This window comes from Amaranthus tricolor, chromosome 5, assembly GCF_026212465.1.
Source record: "Amaranthus tricolor cultivar Red isolate AtriRed21 chromosome 5, ASM2621246v1, whole genome shotgun sequence".
Lineage (NCBI taxonomy): Eukaryota > Viridiplantae > Streptophyta > Magnoliopsida > Caryophyllales > Amaranthaceae > Amaranthus > Amaranthus tricolor.
This window is the reverse complement of record NC_080051.1, coordinates 28,457,250-28,473,311: the sequence shown is the minus strand read 5'-3', so window position 1 is coordinate 28,473,311 and position 16,062 is coordinate 28,457,250. Positions and strand designations below refer to the sequence as shown.

The window sequence follows — 16,062 nt, the reverse complement described above, 5'->3', positions numbered from 1 at the left end:
CACATTATAAAAATAACAACCCACACTTAATAAGGGTAGAAACGTCAAAAATGTTAATTATATGGAGATGATAAAAATTTAACGCAAAATGCTACGACAGTTAGATAGTGCATAAATTGGATGCTACCATGTGGAAAAATCTTACAAGAGTGCTACCATAGGCGTTTCATGAATGTTTGATGCTAACATGTGGAATTTTCCTTTAAGTATTTAGTCTAATTTACGGTTTAAACGATCTCATCGTTTTTTCAAGAAAAATAATGTTTTTGAATTGGTCTCGATTTTTAGTTTTTAGATTAGACCAAATCGGAATTGTACTATGATTGAAAAGTATATTTTTTTATTTTTAAAATTGGTCACTACCTAAATACTTTAAGATGTAATTTTTTTATAGTAATATATACTTGAATTATGTTGATGAAATCAAATAATTACGAATTATTATATATGAATTTGATGATTACAGGTGCGAAATATTTACATTAACAAATATAATATTTTGAAAAAAAAACTTAAAATAAAAAAATTGCAGTCTAGTCTGATCCGATCTAGAGGTCTAAATGGTTCAATCCGGTCTAAAAAATTTTCTAACCGTAATCTGGACCATGTGCACCTCTATTAATACTCATCGCCTAGCGATCACCCAAGGGGAGTAAAAGTTTCATACTCACTTTCGTCCACCTGATTGTAGGCATTCTAATTTGTCCGAGTCCGCCATGATCAATAGGTATGAATATCATTTCAAATAAAATATAGGTATGAATAGGCTGTGCATCCTATTTTAAAAACTGAATTTGTGTAATTTATTTGGTTTTAGAAACCGAATTCAAAACCATTTTTTTAAAAAAACTCTTAAACACACCGTATACCGTATTAAACAAAATAAAAAGTTTTTGAATTTGAGGCATTCTTTTGCCGAGTTTAGTCGACCGCCGTCTTTTGTTCTTGAACTTCTCCTATCATTGTTGCTGAAACATCTACAGCACCATTAACGAACTTAGGTTTTTGTTCTTCTGCTTCCTCAATTCCCTCGCCTCAATTTATAACATCTTATGAGTGTTTATGTTTTGCGTTTTGGTTGTATGAATAGCACCCTTGGAGTATATTAATCTTTTGAAGATAATTGTAAGCAAACAAACCCTAAGTAAAGTTTTCTGGATTCTCATTGAAAATGGAAGATACGTCTTTTTTGTTTTCCGGCATCAAGTTCGACAAGAAGAAGTTTGCCAAAGATTTCGAGAGGTTTAAGGTATTGTAATATTTTTTGTTTTAGCTTTTCCTTAATTAGGGTTCTAGGGTTTGTTCTCTTCAACCACTAAAGGTTTCAGTTTTGTTGAGTTGGATTGTTTTGCTATTTCATTTAGTTTAGAAGAGAGGCGTACTTCAATTCATGAAACTGAATTTTCCCTAGAGTGTGACCTTATTTGGTTCTAATTGCATTTCCGAAATCAACTGAATGATCTTAATTACGGGTTTTAAAAACGTTGGAATGGATAGTAAAGCTAACTCTCCGTGAAATACTCCACATAACTCAAAAATGTGAATTATGGGTATCCTTTTGAATTTTATTATCGCTTGAATGGTACAAATTTGCTTATTGATTAGGGATGAGATTTTGCCGGTGGATTGAAGAAAATGAGATTGGATATTTCTTTTTGAATGTCAGGGACTCAGGGTCTTAAAATAAGGTAACCCTGAGGTTTTGGGGGACTGATAAAAATATTTCTGTATAGGTTGTTTAATGCTGATAGAATATGATTATAATTTAGGCTGATTGAATTTTTTTTAGGATTGAAAACTTCTTAGGGTTGCACAGTTAACTTGTGCATATTGCTACCAGCTTGCACAATTCGATTCTACTTCTCTTGCAAAAGATGAAACTTTGTTGGAACTCACAAATGCAAAAGATATGCTAAGATGACTTACCGAGCTTTTTACTATTGTTACTCTTAAATGAATCGAATATCAACGATGTGTTTAAAGATTAGGAGAACTCAGTCTTGATTATATAATAATGCTTAACACTTAAATTTGATGTTCTAGGACTTTGATCAAGGGTTATAGAATTGTGTGTACATTATGATCCTTTATGTTATCTGCTACTTTAATTGTGCTAGGTTTTAATTTTGTGCCTTTTATTGTTGATTTACTCTTTTTTTTACCTAGGTGAAGAAAGAAAATAAAGAGTCAGAAGTAAATCCGGGTTTTGTTAACATCACAGTGACTGAAGCAAAAGTAGGGAAAAAGTCTATTAGGAAGAGAAAACGGAAAGGCTCTTCTGAAGGTCAGATTTTTTTCGAGGTCAAATATTTTTTGGTGTAGGATTGAGAATCATACGTGCTAAATTGGATTATTTTTTACCATTTGATTTTAGGATCAGTGGAGGGGTTTAGTGTCTTCAAAAGTGTCAATGCAATTGATGAAACTGAACAAAATAATGAGGAAGACGAGAAAAATTTTGGAAAGAAAGAAGTATTCCGGCAACAAGAGGTCTTCTTTTGAATCAATCTTTGCTTTCCAAATTCATATAAGTATGGCTATGACTATATTAAAAATTAATCTTATGTAGTTGTCTCCTGAATATGCTGCTTTCGATATTACTATGTCACTATTGATCTTGAAATCCTCAACCTTGGTTCAAAAACTTTTCAATATTGTACTTCACTAAAATTGTTCTATGCATTTCAGCGTGATGCGATATTGCGTAAAGAGCATGGCATACATATTTCTGGAAGCAATGTTCCGTCCCCTCTCCAAAGTTTTGAGGAGCTCAGTACTAGGTGAAGCTTTGATTTGCATCTTATAAATGAATGCTTGTTACATGTGGAAATCTGATTTTTGGATTGGACTTCATTTTCTTCGTTCTGGATTTTTATAGTGTTGCTTTAATTTCTTTTACTCTTCGTGAGATAATTTGTCCATAAGTAAAATTTTGCGGACTCACCATAAAAAAAGGAAGATATGCTTGACGTACATGTTTACTTGTTTGTATTTATTGTAAGACTCAACCTAAAATATTGTATGTCTGGGTACATTTTATACATTCTAGTGCTCTTGAGATCCAATTACCTGAACTGGTTTCTTTAAATGTATAAACATTTAACGCACAACATTTTTCTTGATTATACTGTTAAAAATGTTTTAAGACTTGGCTGCATAGTTTTTGTCTGTGTTATTGCATTTATTAAAAAGAGTATTGTTGCCTATTACGGTATTTCACAGGTCTATTTTTTTATTTACTGTAAGTGTTTGTTCTCAACTCACTTTTCTTTCTTATTCCTAGTTTTCCATCAGTCTTTCCCTCATAGACAGGGATATGAAAAGGTGATAAAAGGAAAAAGTAGTTGAAGTGATGCATTGACATGAGGTGTCTCCTCTGAAAATTTAACTTTGTGTCTCTACTTCTGTATAGGTATGGATGCAAACCATATTTATTACGAAATTTTGCAGCACTTGGATATAAGGAACCTACCCCCATTCAAAGGCAGGCTATTCCAGTTCTTCTATCTGTACGCCTTCTGTCAAGCTAGCCTTTGATAACATCTTGTTCTTCTGTTAATCTTAATGAAAATCCTACTCATTTTCTTCTTTTATGGTCAATGCATCAATTTGAACATTTCTGCAGGGACGCGAATGTTTTGCTTCTGCACCCACTGGTTCTGGCAAAACTTTGGCTTTCATTTGTCCTATATTAATTAAACTAAAGGTATATCCTTTTGATTTACGTTACATGTGAGGATGAATAGAATTTTTTTTTGATTGATGGTGATGTGAATGCCCTTTATTTTACCTAGCAGCATGGTTTGAAAGACGGTATTCGTGCTGTTGTTCTTTGCCATACTCGTGAGTTAGCAGCTCAAACTACTAGAAACTGCAAGAGGCTTTCTCAAGGAAAGAAATTCTATATCAAGCTAATGACGAAAGAGCTTGCCAAAAGTGCTGATTTTTCAAAATTGCCTTGTGATATACTTGTATCAACACCAAGTCGCTTAAAGTTTGCAATTCAGAAAAGGAGGCTTGATTTAAGCAGGTGGGTGGATATTTCATTTATGCTACCTTTAATGATTTGGGCCAGGTGACAAGGTTTGTGCTTCTTGAATTCTATGTTGTTTGTAGTCCTTGATTGTGCTGGAGATAGGAAATTGATAGAAATCTTGGGGATAGAAATGGATGAATTTGCAGGATACTATGAAATTTCTTTTAAGGCTGAGAATGGTGGGGTAAAGCAGGTCTGGTTTAGTGTAACTGGGAGTAATATGAAGAGGACAACTGGACAAGAGATCGATCAAACTTAGAGGCAGTTGACAGTTTGATGTTGAATTGTGTTCTGAAATCTGAATAATAGTAAAGAAGTGACGTATGGTATTAATGATTCTTAGAAGGTTGTATTGGAGATGGTTGAAATCGAGGAAGCCATATCATCGGACATTGAATGTCTTTGTGGGTAGGAATCTTCTGTAATCTATGTTTCTAAAAATAGGGACCATTTGCAGCAGACTCAGATCAATCTTTATTATAGAGGTTATTTCTTCTAGTATTCGACATCAAAGAAGATGGTGATGCTGTCTTGAAGTGGTGTTTATGGTAGATAGGAGTGTGTATGTGTAAAATAGACAAAAGCAGTAACTGAATAGAGGGAGAAATGATTCTGCTGAGAGGTATTCACTTGGGCAAAAGCACATATGAATTCCCCCCCCCTTGCTATTTATTTCGACTAGTCGTAGGAGGGAAAAACTATCTTGGGCTTTCCTTGCCATTCAAAATCTTCTAGAATACCTTTTAAGTGATTATAGGCCTCCTTTTGATGTACTCTTGCTGGCCCTTTCATAATTGGGTCACTACAGCATCTCTCTTCTTCTCAAAGTTTCCATTTTCCTCCACTGTTGCTGGGAGAAGCTTAAGGATGAAGACTCATAAAAAATTAGCTGACAACCATGAAATCCTAAGAGATTATTTGAGAGTTTCCTATGTCTTAAATTATTTGGAACTTTTGGCGTTGGATTTTTGAACAAAGTGGAACAACATTGGTCCAGGCCTTTATAAAGCAGAGAAAATAGACAAAACTTAAAACTCCAAGGATTTAGTCTTCAAAATGGCAGCACACACACAACACCAATGTCAGAGCCTTAATCCCAAAAGATTGGGTCGACTACATGAACAAATATGTTAGTTTCAATGGTCGTCCACATGGATTCTTCTTCTTGATTTATTATGATTTTTTACCATCTCGATTTTTAAGTCTAGATCCTTCATATCGTTTTGACTTCTTATGCCTAAATTAATTGGAACTTTTGGCGTTGATTTTTGAACCAAGTGGAACAACATTGGTCTAGGCCTTTAAAAAGGAGAGAAAATAGATAAAACTTAAAGCTCTTAGGATTTAGTCTTCAAAATGGCAACACACACAACAATGCCAGAGTCTTAATCCCAAAAGATTGGGTCAGTTACATGAACAAATATGTTAGTTTCAATGGTCGTCCACTTAGATTCTTCTCATTTTATTTTGATTTTTTACCATCTCAATTTTTTAGTCTAGATCCTTCATATCCTTTTCCTTTTCTATCCTCCAAGTCATCTTCAATCTTCCCCTCGCCCTTTTTTAAAGTCATTTGAGCTCTATTTTTCTACCTTTCTTATCCGTTTGCTAATACCCCTTCTTTGCACATGTCCAAACCATCTTAAATGATTCTCTTTCATCTAATCTTAACATTTGCAACTCCTAAACCCTTTTTTTATATCTTCATTTTAAATTCTATCTCTGAAGGTGTGTCCACTCATCCATCAAAGCATTTGCATTTCTGGTACTACCATATTTCTACTATGATCCTTTCTGAAAGCCCAACATTTTGATTCATATACTAGCGTTGGTGAAATGGTCGTTCATGAAACTTGCCTCTAACTTTAAGGGCACACCTCAATCACATAATATTCAAGAAGCCGCTCTTCATATTTGCCACCCACACTTAATTTTATGGGTCACATCTTGTTGGATGCCTTCAATATTATGAAATATGGACTCAAGGAATTGAAGCATGCACTTGAAGTAATATCTTTCCTTTAGCTTTATAGTGTCTCTCGTTGTCTTGTTTGTGCCAAAGCATACACTTGAAGTAATATCATTCTAACTTAGCATTTACCGCCTCCCTAGTCTCATATACCAAAAGAAAAGAGGTAAAACTCAATATTGTTTGAGTGGTAAAACAAAATGGAAGTGAGGTGTGAGTGCTTTATTGAACTATGATGATGATGCTGGAAGAGAAAAAAAGGAAAGACAAGGAATATCAACAAGAAGTGTGGGAGGTAGAGGTGTTGGTAGGAAAAAATGAAATTAAGTAATTAAGATAAACAACCAATTAAAAGCCGACATGGTGCATTTCTGTTAACTTATTGCATCGGTTTCTATAAGTCGTTGGATCATATTGACTGGATAGCATATATATTTAGGATCATTCAGGAATAACCCATAGTTGGGTTCAATGCAAACATACTATAGTTGAATTCTTTGACATTCCCATCAATTTTTTTTGTTGATATATGATAACAAAGATTTGATACTTACATAAAACAAGTACTTATATACAATTTTATATCTTTACATTTTAGAATCAGCTGTGCTGATTTTGTGGAATTACCTATTAAATCAATGTAACATGCATGCAACTTACCAATTTATTTGACCTTTTTTTTCTTTCTTGCAGGGTCCAATTTCTTGTTCTTGATGAATCTGATAATCTGTTCGAGCGTGGGTTTATGGAAGAGATTGATTTTATTGTTAAAGCCTGCTCAAACCCTTCAATTATTAGAATGTTATTTAGTGCGACTTTGCCAGACACTGTTGAACAACTTGCACGGACGATAATGCATGATGCTGTACGGATTATTGTGGGGAAAAAGTAAGTATATGCTTTTTATGTTGATTTGGAACGTTAAACTCTTTGGTTTAAGATTGTAATGGAAGGGATAAAAAAATTTCTTTTGCAAACTGTAGAATAGACAACAGCGAGACAATAGTAAAATAATAAATATATTTGGGAAGGTTTTGGAGCTCCAGCTTGTAACTAAACCATATCCGTCATGATTTATGAGTGAAAGACCTGTGATGCTTGGACTTGGTGCATGACCATAACATACTCGTGTCCGTATTGTACGATTCCTGACCAGGTGCTGACGTGGTATATTGGTTGAACCTTTAATGAAAGGAACTTATTGTTGGGATTTCGGAACCCTAGATCTAATATTTTAGGCATCAAGACTAAGCAAGGAGATTGAGAAGGTTGGGATTTATGGTTTCTCACTGCCATATTCACCAGAGAAGAGAGAGATAAGGAAGCATTGAAGAAATAATAGAAAGATAGAATGGAATTGTGATAAATTGATAAATAAAAGGGTGGAAATAGGACTGAAAGTCGTTCCCAACTTCTAAATGTGACAACCTCCTTTGAAACCTCATTTAATGAGAAATGATTCCTTTTCTAAAAGTCATTCCTGTTGTCATTTTTTCACAACAATACTTCATTACCTTTCATCACCCCAATGCCATTAAGTTGCTTCTACTTAGACACGATTGATGTAACACATAGTTCAATGCCAGTCTAATCACCCCTTGAAAATGGTCGACAAGTGTGTTCGCATAAGTGCTTTTATTCCAATTGATATTGTTGTAGTCTGATAGATGTATAAAAGTTCGCTTGTGTGGTCCCTTGCTTTCCTAGGTGGACTCTGATCATAAATAGTGAGTCATATGCCTCTAAAATTGAACCACTGTCTTTGCTCGCCTCGCTTTGGATGCGTTAGTACGTTACATACCGAGTAAATTTGTCAATGTATTGCAACTATATATAGTCTCCTTATGCCGTCTGATTGTTTTATTTATCTTCTTAGCAAAGGTAAAATCTTGGCTAGATAACTGGTAAAAATGGTTTCCTGTTTTTGCAAGTGCATCACATGTTACTTTATCCTTGAATTTTGCTTTTGTTTATTTTAAGTTGATTTGATTGTCTTTGAAATTCTTTATTTCCGTTAATGATATTGCATGTTATATCAATTTTCTTTTAATGCCTGATTAGGAATACAGCTTCTCCATCAGTAAAACAAAAGTTGATTTTTGTCGGAAGTGAAGAAGGGAAGTTCCTTGCTCTGCGTCAAATTTTTTCTGAGGTAGGCATCTCATGATCTCATCTACTCCCTTTGATCCATTTATTTTGCTCTTGAAATTGACATTGCAAGTTTGCAACTCAGTAGGTGTCACTATTATTAGGAGTAAACAAAAGGGACGTAGAGAGTAGAGTTTTTCTGTTGCTAGATTGCCTTTTGTTTTATGCCTGTTATGTAAACACGTGCATATAAATTATAATTGTTCATTATTAGAAAGTCAAACTTCAAGGTCATATTGTCTAAACGATACCCTGCAGATAGAAAACTCTCAAACTTACCTGGAAGTAGAAGCTGCAGCCTGCATTGAGTCACAACCCTAACGCTGATGTGGATTTGTCCATCCTACATCCTCATTTGTTACTTAGAAATGAAATAATTTTAATTTAAGATTACTTGGTAAACCATAAAGGAATCTTGTCCATACACAAAAATAGAAATGTTTTGGAATGAATTTTGGCTTGATCCCTTTTCCTGGTTGTGGATGCCAGAAGTACATTCATAAGTGAATAGCTAAATGCCCATTTTTACTCAAGGTTTATGTTTCATCAGTCTAAGCAATCTTGGACTTTCTGATTTGAAACAAGTAGAGAGGTACTAAAGTTGGCATGGTGGCATGTAACAAAATGTTGTGAATTTGGATTTCGTTACATACTTGAAATTTTTTGTTTCAGATTTAAGTAATAAATAATTATGATCTGATGTTGTGGTGATCATTCATGGTAAATATATGTATGTTAAGGTATTACTAATGTCTTTTTATGAACTTTCGTCTCTTCTTCTTTGAGCAGAGCTTGAATCCACCAGTTCTAATTTTTGTGCAAGACGTGGCGCGTGCTAAACAGCTTTATAGAGAGTTGGCATCCACTGATATTAAAGTGGATGTCACCTATGGCGATTTGCCACAAGAACAGGTAATGTATTTTTCATTCATGGTAATGCAAGTTGCTTTAGCTTCCCATGACCAAAATTTGGGCTGAGGAACCATGAAAGCATCTACATTGACATGAAAGCCCTTTTGCGACCGTTATTGCGACTGGACTGCTACGCAATCGCATTTTGCCAATATTATTTTTAGGAAAAATTACCTAGAATAATCCAACATTTTCATGATTTTCCTACAATAATCCCACCTATTGATTAACCATGAATAATCCCAACTTGAAGGGGTATTTGCCTAGAATAAACTTAGGTAACCCGTTGAGCTGTTATAACAAGTTTTGTTTTTTTAAAAAAAGATAAATTAAAACAAAATGTCGAAATAAATATTAAAAATGTTAAAAAAAATTCTAATTTTTTTTATCATTCAGAAACTTTTATGTAAATTTTCAAAATTTTTCTCTAATTTTACATTAGTTTTCAATTTACTTTTTTGATGAATTACCTACTATAGCAGGTCAATGGGTTACCTAAGTTTACTCTAGGCAAATTCCCCCTTAAGTTGGGATTATTCATGGTTAATCAATAGGTGGGATTATTGTAGGAAAATCATGAAAAGGTTGGATTATTCTAGGTAAATTTTCCTTATTTTTATTAGTAAAAATTAATTTAGTTTATCAAAATGAAGTGAACCAAAAGAAGCCTCGTCTTTTTTATGATGTATGGCTGGTAGCTCATCTTAATATGTAATTTCTTATCTGTCTTTCAGTTGGGAGTTTGGATTATGTTACTTGTGATTCCTTACATACTCGACACTTAGACATGGATATGATTTTGGATCATAAATATAAAATTTGTTCATAAATTTTGAGTTAACACTTGGACACGTACCCTTGTCTGATTTGAGTTCTTGAGTTCGAGTAATATAGAGGTTGGGCCTTAATAAACAATATGTAGCAGTCACTTGAATTATGTATTATTTTTCTTCAGCTAGCAAGCTCACGAATGTACAAGTTCAAGCTTATTTCATCAGCGTTGCCAAAGAGTTCACGAACACTTCTGTTTGTGTCCGTTCTTTCTGTAGTTTCTCTTTGAACGAGATGGTAAAGATCATTGAACACTGAATTAAAGTTGCTTTTTCGGTATAATAGGACTTTCTGATGAACTCAAAGAATAGAATTTCGAATATTTCTCCCACAAGAAATTATCTTCAAATCGAATTCATTTTGTATCAATTGATGGTAAAATGATTTGGAAATGCTAGGGAGCCTTATTTTTAGTACAATAAATATTATTGTTTCAGTGAGCTAACTGTTATTCACTTTCCTGGTTGAGTAGTTTCCTGGTATATAGGTGTACTTCTGACAGTTTTTTGTTTTGTATGTTTATGTCAGAGGGATAACGCTATAAATAATTTCAGAGCTGGGAAAACTTGGGTTTTGATAGCCTGTAAAGTTCTGGATCGTGGCGTGGACTTCAAAGGTCTCAATTGTGTGATAAATTATGATTTCCCGGAATCAGCATCTCAATACATCCACAGAATTGGTAACTTTCTCAAATGAACTTTCTCGATATGAACATGAATTGATTGATCCAGGTCAATGCCCAGAGTCTACTTTGTTTTGTTTTTTTTCTGTAATCAGTGCTATTGAGCTCATTCATTCCTATCAAAAACACTCATGACTCATCTGTTGGTGCTTACAACATTCATTAATCTATTACAAGTCACAACAATACACTCTGCCTTCATGAAATCTTCTGGACTTTGATTTGCAGAATTTCAAAGCTAACATGTTCTTTTAAATCTTTGAGCAACTCGTATTTTGCTAAAAATTTACTAGTTGATTACCTTCTGCTTGTCACACTCTAGACATTCAAGTGATTGGAAGGTTGTTTATTGTGCACTTCTGGTTTTAATTTTCTTTTACCTGCTATGCGACTAGATGTCTTTCTTTCGTTTATTATTTATGGTCACGAATACGTTTACTTTGTCATCGAGAATCCGTGTTACAAGTAGTCCTTTCAATATTCAATTTGGTTCTTACTCATTGATGACTGATTATTATTTTACGAGCCGTATGAATTATGCGTTTTTGTCAAGTTTTTGTTATGATACTCCGATGCACACTTCACAAGCCAAAAGTTTTTGGAAACATTACTTGCAATAAACAGTTTGTTTATGCATAAGTGGTGTGTCTTTTCTATAGGTCGAACTGGCAGAGCCGAGAGAGCAGGAGAAGCCATCACCTTTTATACAGAATTAGATGTTCCATATTTGCGCAATATAGCTAATGTTATGTTACAGTCGGGTTGTGAGGTACCATCTTGGATCATGTCAATGGCCAAAGGTAAATGGAAGAAGCATAGACCAACAAGGGATTCCATTTCTGGTCCAAATGTTGATTCAAGTGAAGACAATTGATGGAAGCTGGTCAATGACTGTAGGGAAGATGTTAAAGTCATTTTTGTTACTATGAGCTAGGGTTTCATCCTGATTTTGTGTTCGATGCCAAGTAATTGTATTCCAGACATTCGTTTAGCATTGTCTACTTCCTTTCCATAGACGTGCACCCCATATAATAAAGTATGTATAATGTATCTCGAGTTTTATGATTTAGAAAAATATGTTGCGCGATTTCTTCGCAAAATTTTGTAGGGCTTGTGTTGTAAACCTTTTTTTTATTTTTTTATTTATTTTTTTTTTTTATCAATTTAGCTCAATTTAATTGTTTGGTAAGATGGAGGCTTGGGAATGTTATGGTCCAAAACCCTCCAAAATCTCAAAGGCAAAAACTAGTGCTTATTGGTGACCTTTTTGAAAATAATATTTTTAGAAAGTCATTTTTTATGGTGAAAAGCATTACTAATGATTGTGTCAAAATACATAAATAAAGTTGGTATATTGAATTTGATACTCATTTCTATCATCTTCTGGAGCTTTATGCCCATGGGCAATTGACGATATTCATTCACCCAAAAAAGTATTTATAAGGTCAAAAATGTCATTTAAAATTGCATAAAAGTTTTATTTTCAATTAAAAAATTAATTTTAATATTCATTATAGATGTCCTTTGGCTATAACTATGATTAATGTTTTAATTCACAATTTTTAAAAATTTATAATTAGAAAGACCTGTAAAAATGCTTGGACTATATCAAAACATACACAATAAAAATGTAGTAACTAATTAAAAATCCAAGAAATCAAAAAATTTTTAAAACTCCAAACATTATACTAAGTTTTTCTCTGTCCCTTAAATTTGTTATATTGACTAATCGAAATGAGAGTTTATTCAATATAAAGTAACAAATTCAATATAATAGAGACGAAAACAATAGTATTTTCACAAGTTACTCCAATAATGCGAAAATGATTTGCTTATCCATCTTCATATTCTCTAAAAGAATTCAATAGTCAAACTAATTACCTCCATACTAATGAGATTTAAATTCCATCAATGAGCAAACAATAAGTCATGGATTAATCACATTTTTTTCATTAATTACTAGCTAATTAGGTAATGAGTTTGCATCTCCAACAACCATTTGGTGAACCCACCAACTTGAGATGAGTAAACCTCCTATGTTCTCTTCTTGACAGTGTAAATTTATGTTTCTTTTACTTTAAGTCATGGTCTTTAGAAGCAACAACACCAATCTGATGAAGCACCTTAATCAATCTAACTCATATAGACAATAATATAAACTATTTACTCATGATTTTTGCTCATTATATCCTTTAATTCGAGTTAGCCAATGATAATCAGGTTTGCCTCAGTTAGAGTGTGTATCACTTTTTCAGATAAATCCTGAGTTTGAATCTTTCTGCCCCTCCTCTAGTCTTTCCCTTCTCTCAGCCTGCCCCGTACTCAAAAAAATATTACTTCTATTTGAGTTAGCCAATGCCAATCATTAATACTTTTGTATGCTTTAAAACAAACCATTCTGTTCTAAGATCATGATATACCTTCCCTATACAACTCATTTCATATGTTGTATATCACCCTAACCAAACAGGCCCCAATATCAACATAAAAGCCAATTATTTTCTATAATTATTCAAGTTTTTCGATTAAATGGGATCAATGGAACGATCAAAGAAGCGCGTTCATATATGGAAGAAAGCAGTATTTCATTTCTTGCTGTGTTTTGTGATGGGATTCTTTACTGGCTTTGCTCCTACTGGTAAATCTTGTTTTACTAGTCTTAAATCATTTGGTACATTCTATAACCAGTGTATTGATGTTGCACCAAGGCCAAACGTCAGCGGTTCTTCAAACCGAAGCCTGTCAGAATCTCCGATCAGTAGTAGTACGATGGATGATGCTGATTCAGTTGAGGAAATTGACGATCAAAGTAATGAAATGCGCGATGAATGGAATCCGAGGAGACAGATTATAGTGATCACTCCTACTAATGATAAGGATCCCTTAAGGGGTGTGTTACTGAGTAGGTTAGCTAATACTCTTAGGTTGGTGCCTCCTCCACTGTTGTGGATTGTGGTGGAGTCACATTTGGAGTCTTCTGATGTATCAGAGATACTTAGGAGGACTGGGGTGATGTATAGGCACTTGGTTTATAAGCAGAATTTTACTGACACTAGAGCTGAAATCGATCACCAACGCAATCTCGCTCTTAAACATGTTGAACTTCATCGGTTAAGTGGAATTGTACATTTTGCTGGACTCTCTAATGTCTATGATCTCTCGTTCTTCGATGACATTCGAGAAATCGAGTATGAATTCCTTCTCTTTTTCTAGTGCTACTAGCTTTTCATAGAGTATATAACATATTGTAGATCTTAATCATCAGCTTAAGCTTTATATTATGGGGCCTTATCTATAAGCTAAAGCCAATGGTTGAGACCCATAATATGTTATATAGTCTTGTCCGACATAAATACATGCCTTATTTAACAAAAACATCCCATTAACTCACTAGATAGAAGTTTCTAAGTATCTTCTCTTCCCCATCTTTTGGTATCAAAGGTATGATACAAATACTTGAGGTAGCTAGGCGTCCGACCCGTGTATGTTATATAATCTATTATGTCCCTTCACACGAGAGTCATTTTGACTAGAAGTTTGGATGCAACCCAAAAGTCTCGCTCATACTTGACGCTGATAATTACATGGATGAATAAGTTTCGACCTCATGAATTGGAATTCTGATACAAATTCACTCAACCAAAAGCTTAAGCAGATAGTTTAGTGGTTTAGCCCTAATATACGTTATATACTTTATCCACTTTCTATACTATATTTTCTTTAACCCAAAAAGATTTGAAGTACAACTAAATGACTAATTAAGATGATTGAGCAGGGCATTTGGAACATGGCCACTGGCAAAACTGTCAAGGAAGAGAAAGAAAATGATAATAGAAGGGCCAGTATGTGACGCTTCCCAAGTGGTAGGATGGCATCTCAACAACCTAAATAAAGAAGCATATAAATCAGCCCTCCACATCTCTAGTTTTGGTTTCAATAGTTCCATCCTTTGGGATCCTGAAAGATGGGGTCGTCTCCCTTCTGCAGAAGCCACCAAACAGGTTCTTATCGCACACTTTCATACTTATGTTTCGTATTATAATAAACTATAGTAAAATAACTCATTTGTCCTCCTTTTAAGTTATTACAAGGATAAGTTTGCCTATAACAGACTCATAAATCCCACCTAGACGGGAGTTGTTGTAATCAGGTTATGAATTAAGATAGTTTGAAAATCATGGGTTAGTGTTGAATTGGGATAGACTTATTGTGAATGTTAGCATATAATCGAAAAAATAATAGGTGCATACACTTCATATGCCAAAGGGATATCTTCCTAAAACCAAATGGCTATGTGAGGAAAGCCTTTAATGAGTTATAAAGTGTGCACACCATCTTTAATTCATCAATGTCAGACAAATCTAACTAACAAACTACCGATACTTGTGAACCCCCATCAAGTTCGCATGAGAGAGTAATCAATTAGGGTCCTAATTGATCAAAATTATTAGCTCTGATACCATCATAAGCCAAGCAGATATCGTCTCAAAATCATATGGCTATGGGAGAAAGGGATACGATGAGTTAAAAAGTGTACACACCATCTTTAATTCATCTCCTAACGGTTAGCCTAGTAGTTTAAGTTTTCTTTACCATCTTGTAACAAAGGTTCGATTTTCACCGACTACACAAAGAATTAGTTTTCCCTTCCCCTTGCCTACAGCGCATTCCCGATCAATAAAAGTAACATGGTTTTAATTGTTAAAATTATTAGTTTAATCAAGCAACCTGTATTTACATCTCTTATTCCTTTTCATTGCAGAATTCCCTTCAATTTGTGAAACAAGCAGTTACAGAAGATGAGAGCAAAATTAAGGGAGTACCATCAGAAGATTGTTCCAAAGTAAACATTTGGCAGCTCCATTTGTCTTCCAAGATTGTACAACTTCATCATGCTTCAGAATCTACCTTTGATGATGGCCAAAGATAATGAACCACAAATATACAGGGGCATTTTTTTTTACTATTTTTTTTGACAGTAAATACAGAGGATTCTTACCATTCATTCTTAAGATATACCTTTCTGTATTCGTCCTGTTGGCATAAATCTTGTATAATGGATTCAGTACATTTTTTGTAATCAGTTGTTGGATAAATTCTTTGGACATAGCAATGTAATTTACAACTTGAATATTTCAACTTAACAACAATAATTTGTTACCCTAATGTCACTAAGTGGCTCCCACCTAAGCAGGGTTTCAGGGATTAGATGTACGTAGCTTGACCCTTGTTAATGATAACAAAGAGGTTCTTTCCGATTGACACTGGTAACAAATATCATATGTAACTTCACATAAATAAAAAGTGCATATAATTTAATGAGTCATCCGAAGGGTGAAAGGGAAGTACAGAACCATTGCGATTACCCAATTGCTACGGAGAGAAATCTTGAACTCGAAACCTCTTGCAACGTAACAACAACAACAAGAGCCAAAGCTTACTTCTAAAAAGATTGAGGTCGAGTACATAAACCAGTAGATCATT

The 16,062-nt window shown here is 34.1% G+C and overlaps 2 protein-coding genes across 4 annotated transcripts; both read left to right on the top strand.

Moving 5' to 3' along the window:
- Positions 1-642: 642 nt before the first annotated feature.
- On the top strand, positions 643-12,096 carry LOC130812914 (DEAD-box ATP-dependent RNA helicase 57). 3 transcript variants are annotated; one of them, XM_057678559.1, is made up of 13 exons: positions 643-727; positions 1,091-1,249; positions 2,167-2,284; positions 2,375-2,490; positions 2,689-2,780; positions 3,413-3,509; positions 3,626-3,706; positions 3,798-4,030; positions 6,699-6,893; positions 8,067-8,157; positions 8,943-9,065; positions 10,425-10,575; positions 11,238-12,095. In XM_057678559.1, exons 2-13 carry the CDS (start codon positions 1,172-1,174, stop codon positions 11,450-11,452), a joined length of 1,590 nt encoding a protein of 529 aa, XP_057534542.1. In that variant the 5' UTR covers positions 643-727; positions 1,091-1,171; the 3' UTR covers positions 11,453-12,095. The 3 variants fall into 3 exon arrangements, with proteins under 3 accessions (XP_057534542.1, XP_057534540.1, XP_057534541.1); XM_057678558.1 differs by lacking the exon at positions 643-727 and adding an exon at positions 760-1,001 and having other exon boundaries at positions 11,238-12,096; XM_057678557.1 differs by lacking the exon at positions 643-727 and having other exon boundaries at positions 735-1,249.
- Positions 12,097-12,694: 598 nt separating this feature from the next.
- Positions 12,695-15,925, top strand: LOC130813906 (beta-1,4-xylosyltransferase IRX9-like). Its single transcript, XM_057679813.1, has 3 exons — positions 12,695-13,766; positions 14,354-14,579; positions 15,341-15,925. The coding sequence occupies exons 1-3, from the start codon at positions 13,108-13,110 to the stop codon at positions 15,506-15,508; spliced, it is 1,053 nt and encodes a 350-aa protein (XP_057535796.1). The 5' UTR covers positions 12,695-13,107; the 3' UTR covers positions 15,509-15,925.
- Positions 15,926-16,062: the final 137 nt, after the last annotated feature.

Coding starts and splice junctions, on each gene's coding strand:
- LOC130812914 (XM_057678558.1), top strand. CDS start 1,172: ATGGAAGATACGTCTTTTTTGTTTTCCGGCATCAAGTTCGACAAGAAG. Junction 3,707..3,797: donor CTATATTAATTAAACTAAAG/GTATATCCTTTT, acceptor TTTACCTAGCAG/CATGGTTTGAAAGACGGTAT. Junction 10,576..11,237: donor TCAATACATCCACAGAATTG/GTAACTTTCTCA, acceptor TCTTTTCTATAG/GTCGAACTGGCAGAGCCGAG.
- LOC130813906 (XM_057679813.1), top strand. CDS start 13,108: ATGGGATCAATGGAACGATCAAAGAAGCGCGTTCATATATGGAAGAAA. Junction 13,767..14,353: donor GATGACATTCGAGAAATCGA/GTATGAATTCCT, acceptor ATGATTGAGCAG/GGCATTTGGAACATGGCCAC. Junction 14,580..15,340: donor CTGCAGAAGCCACCAAACAG/GTTCTTATCGCA, acceptor TTTTCATTGCAG/AATTCCCTTCAATTTGTGAA.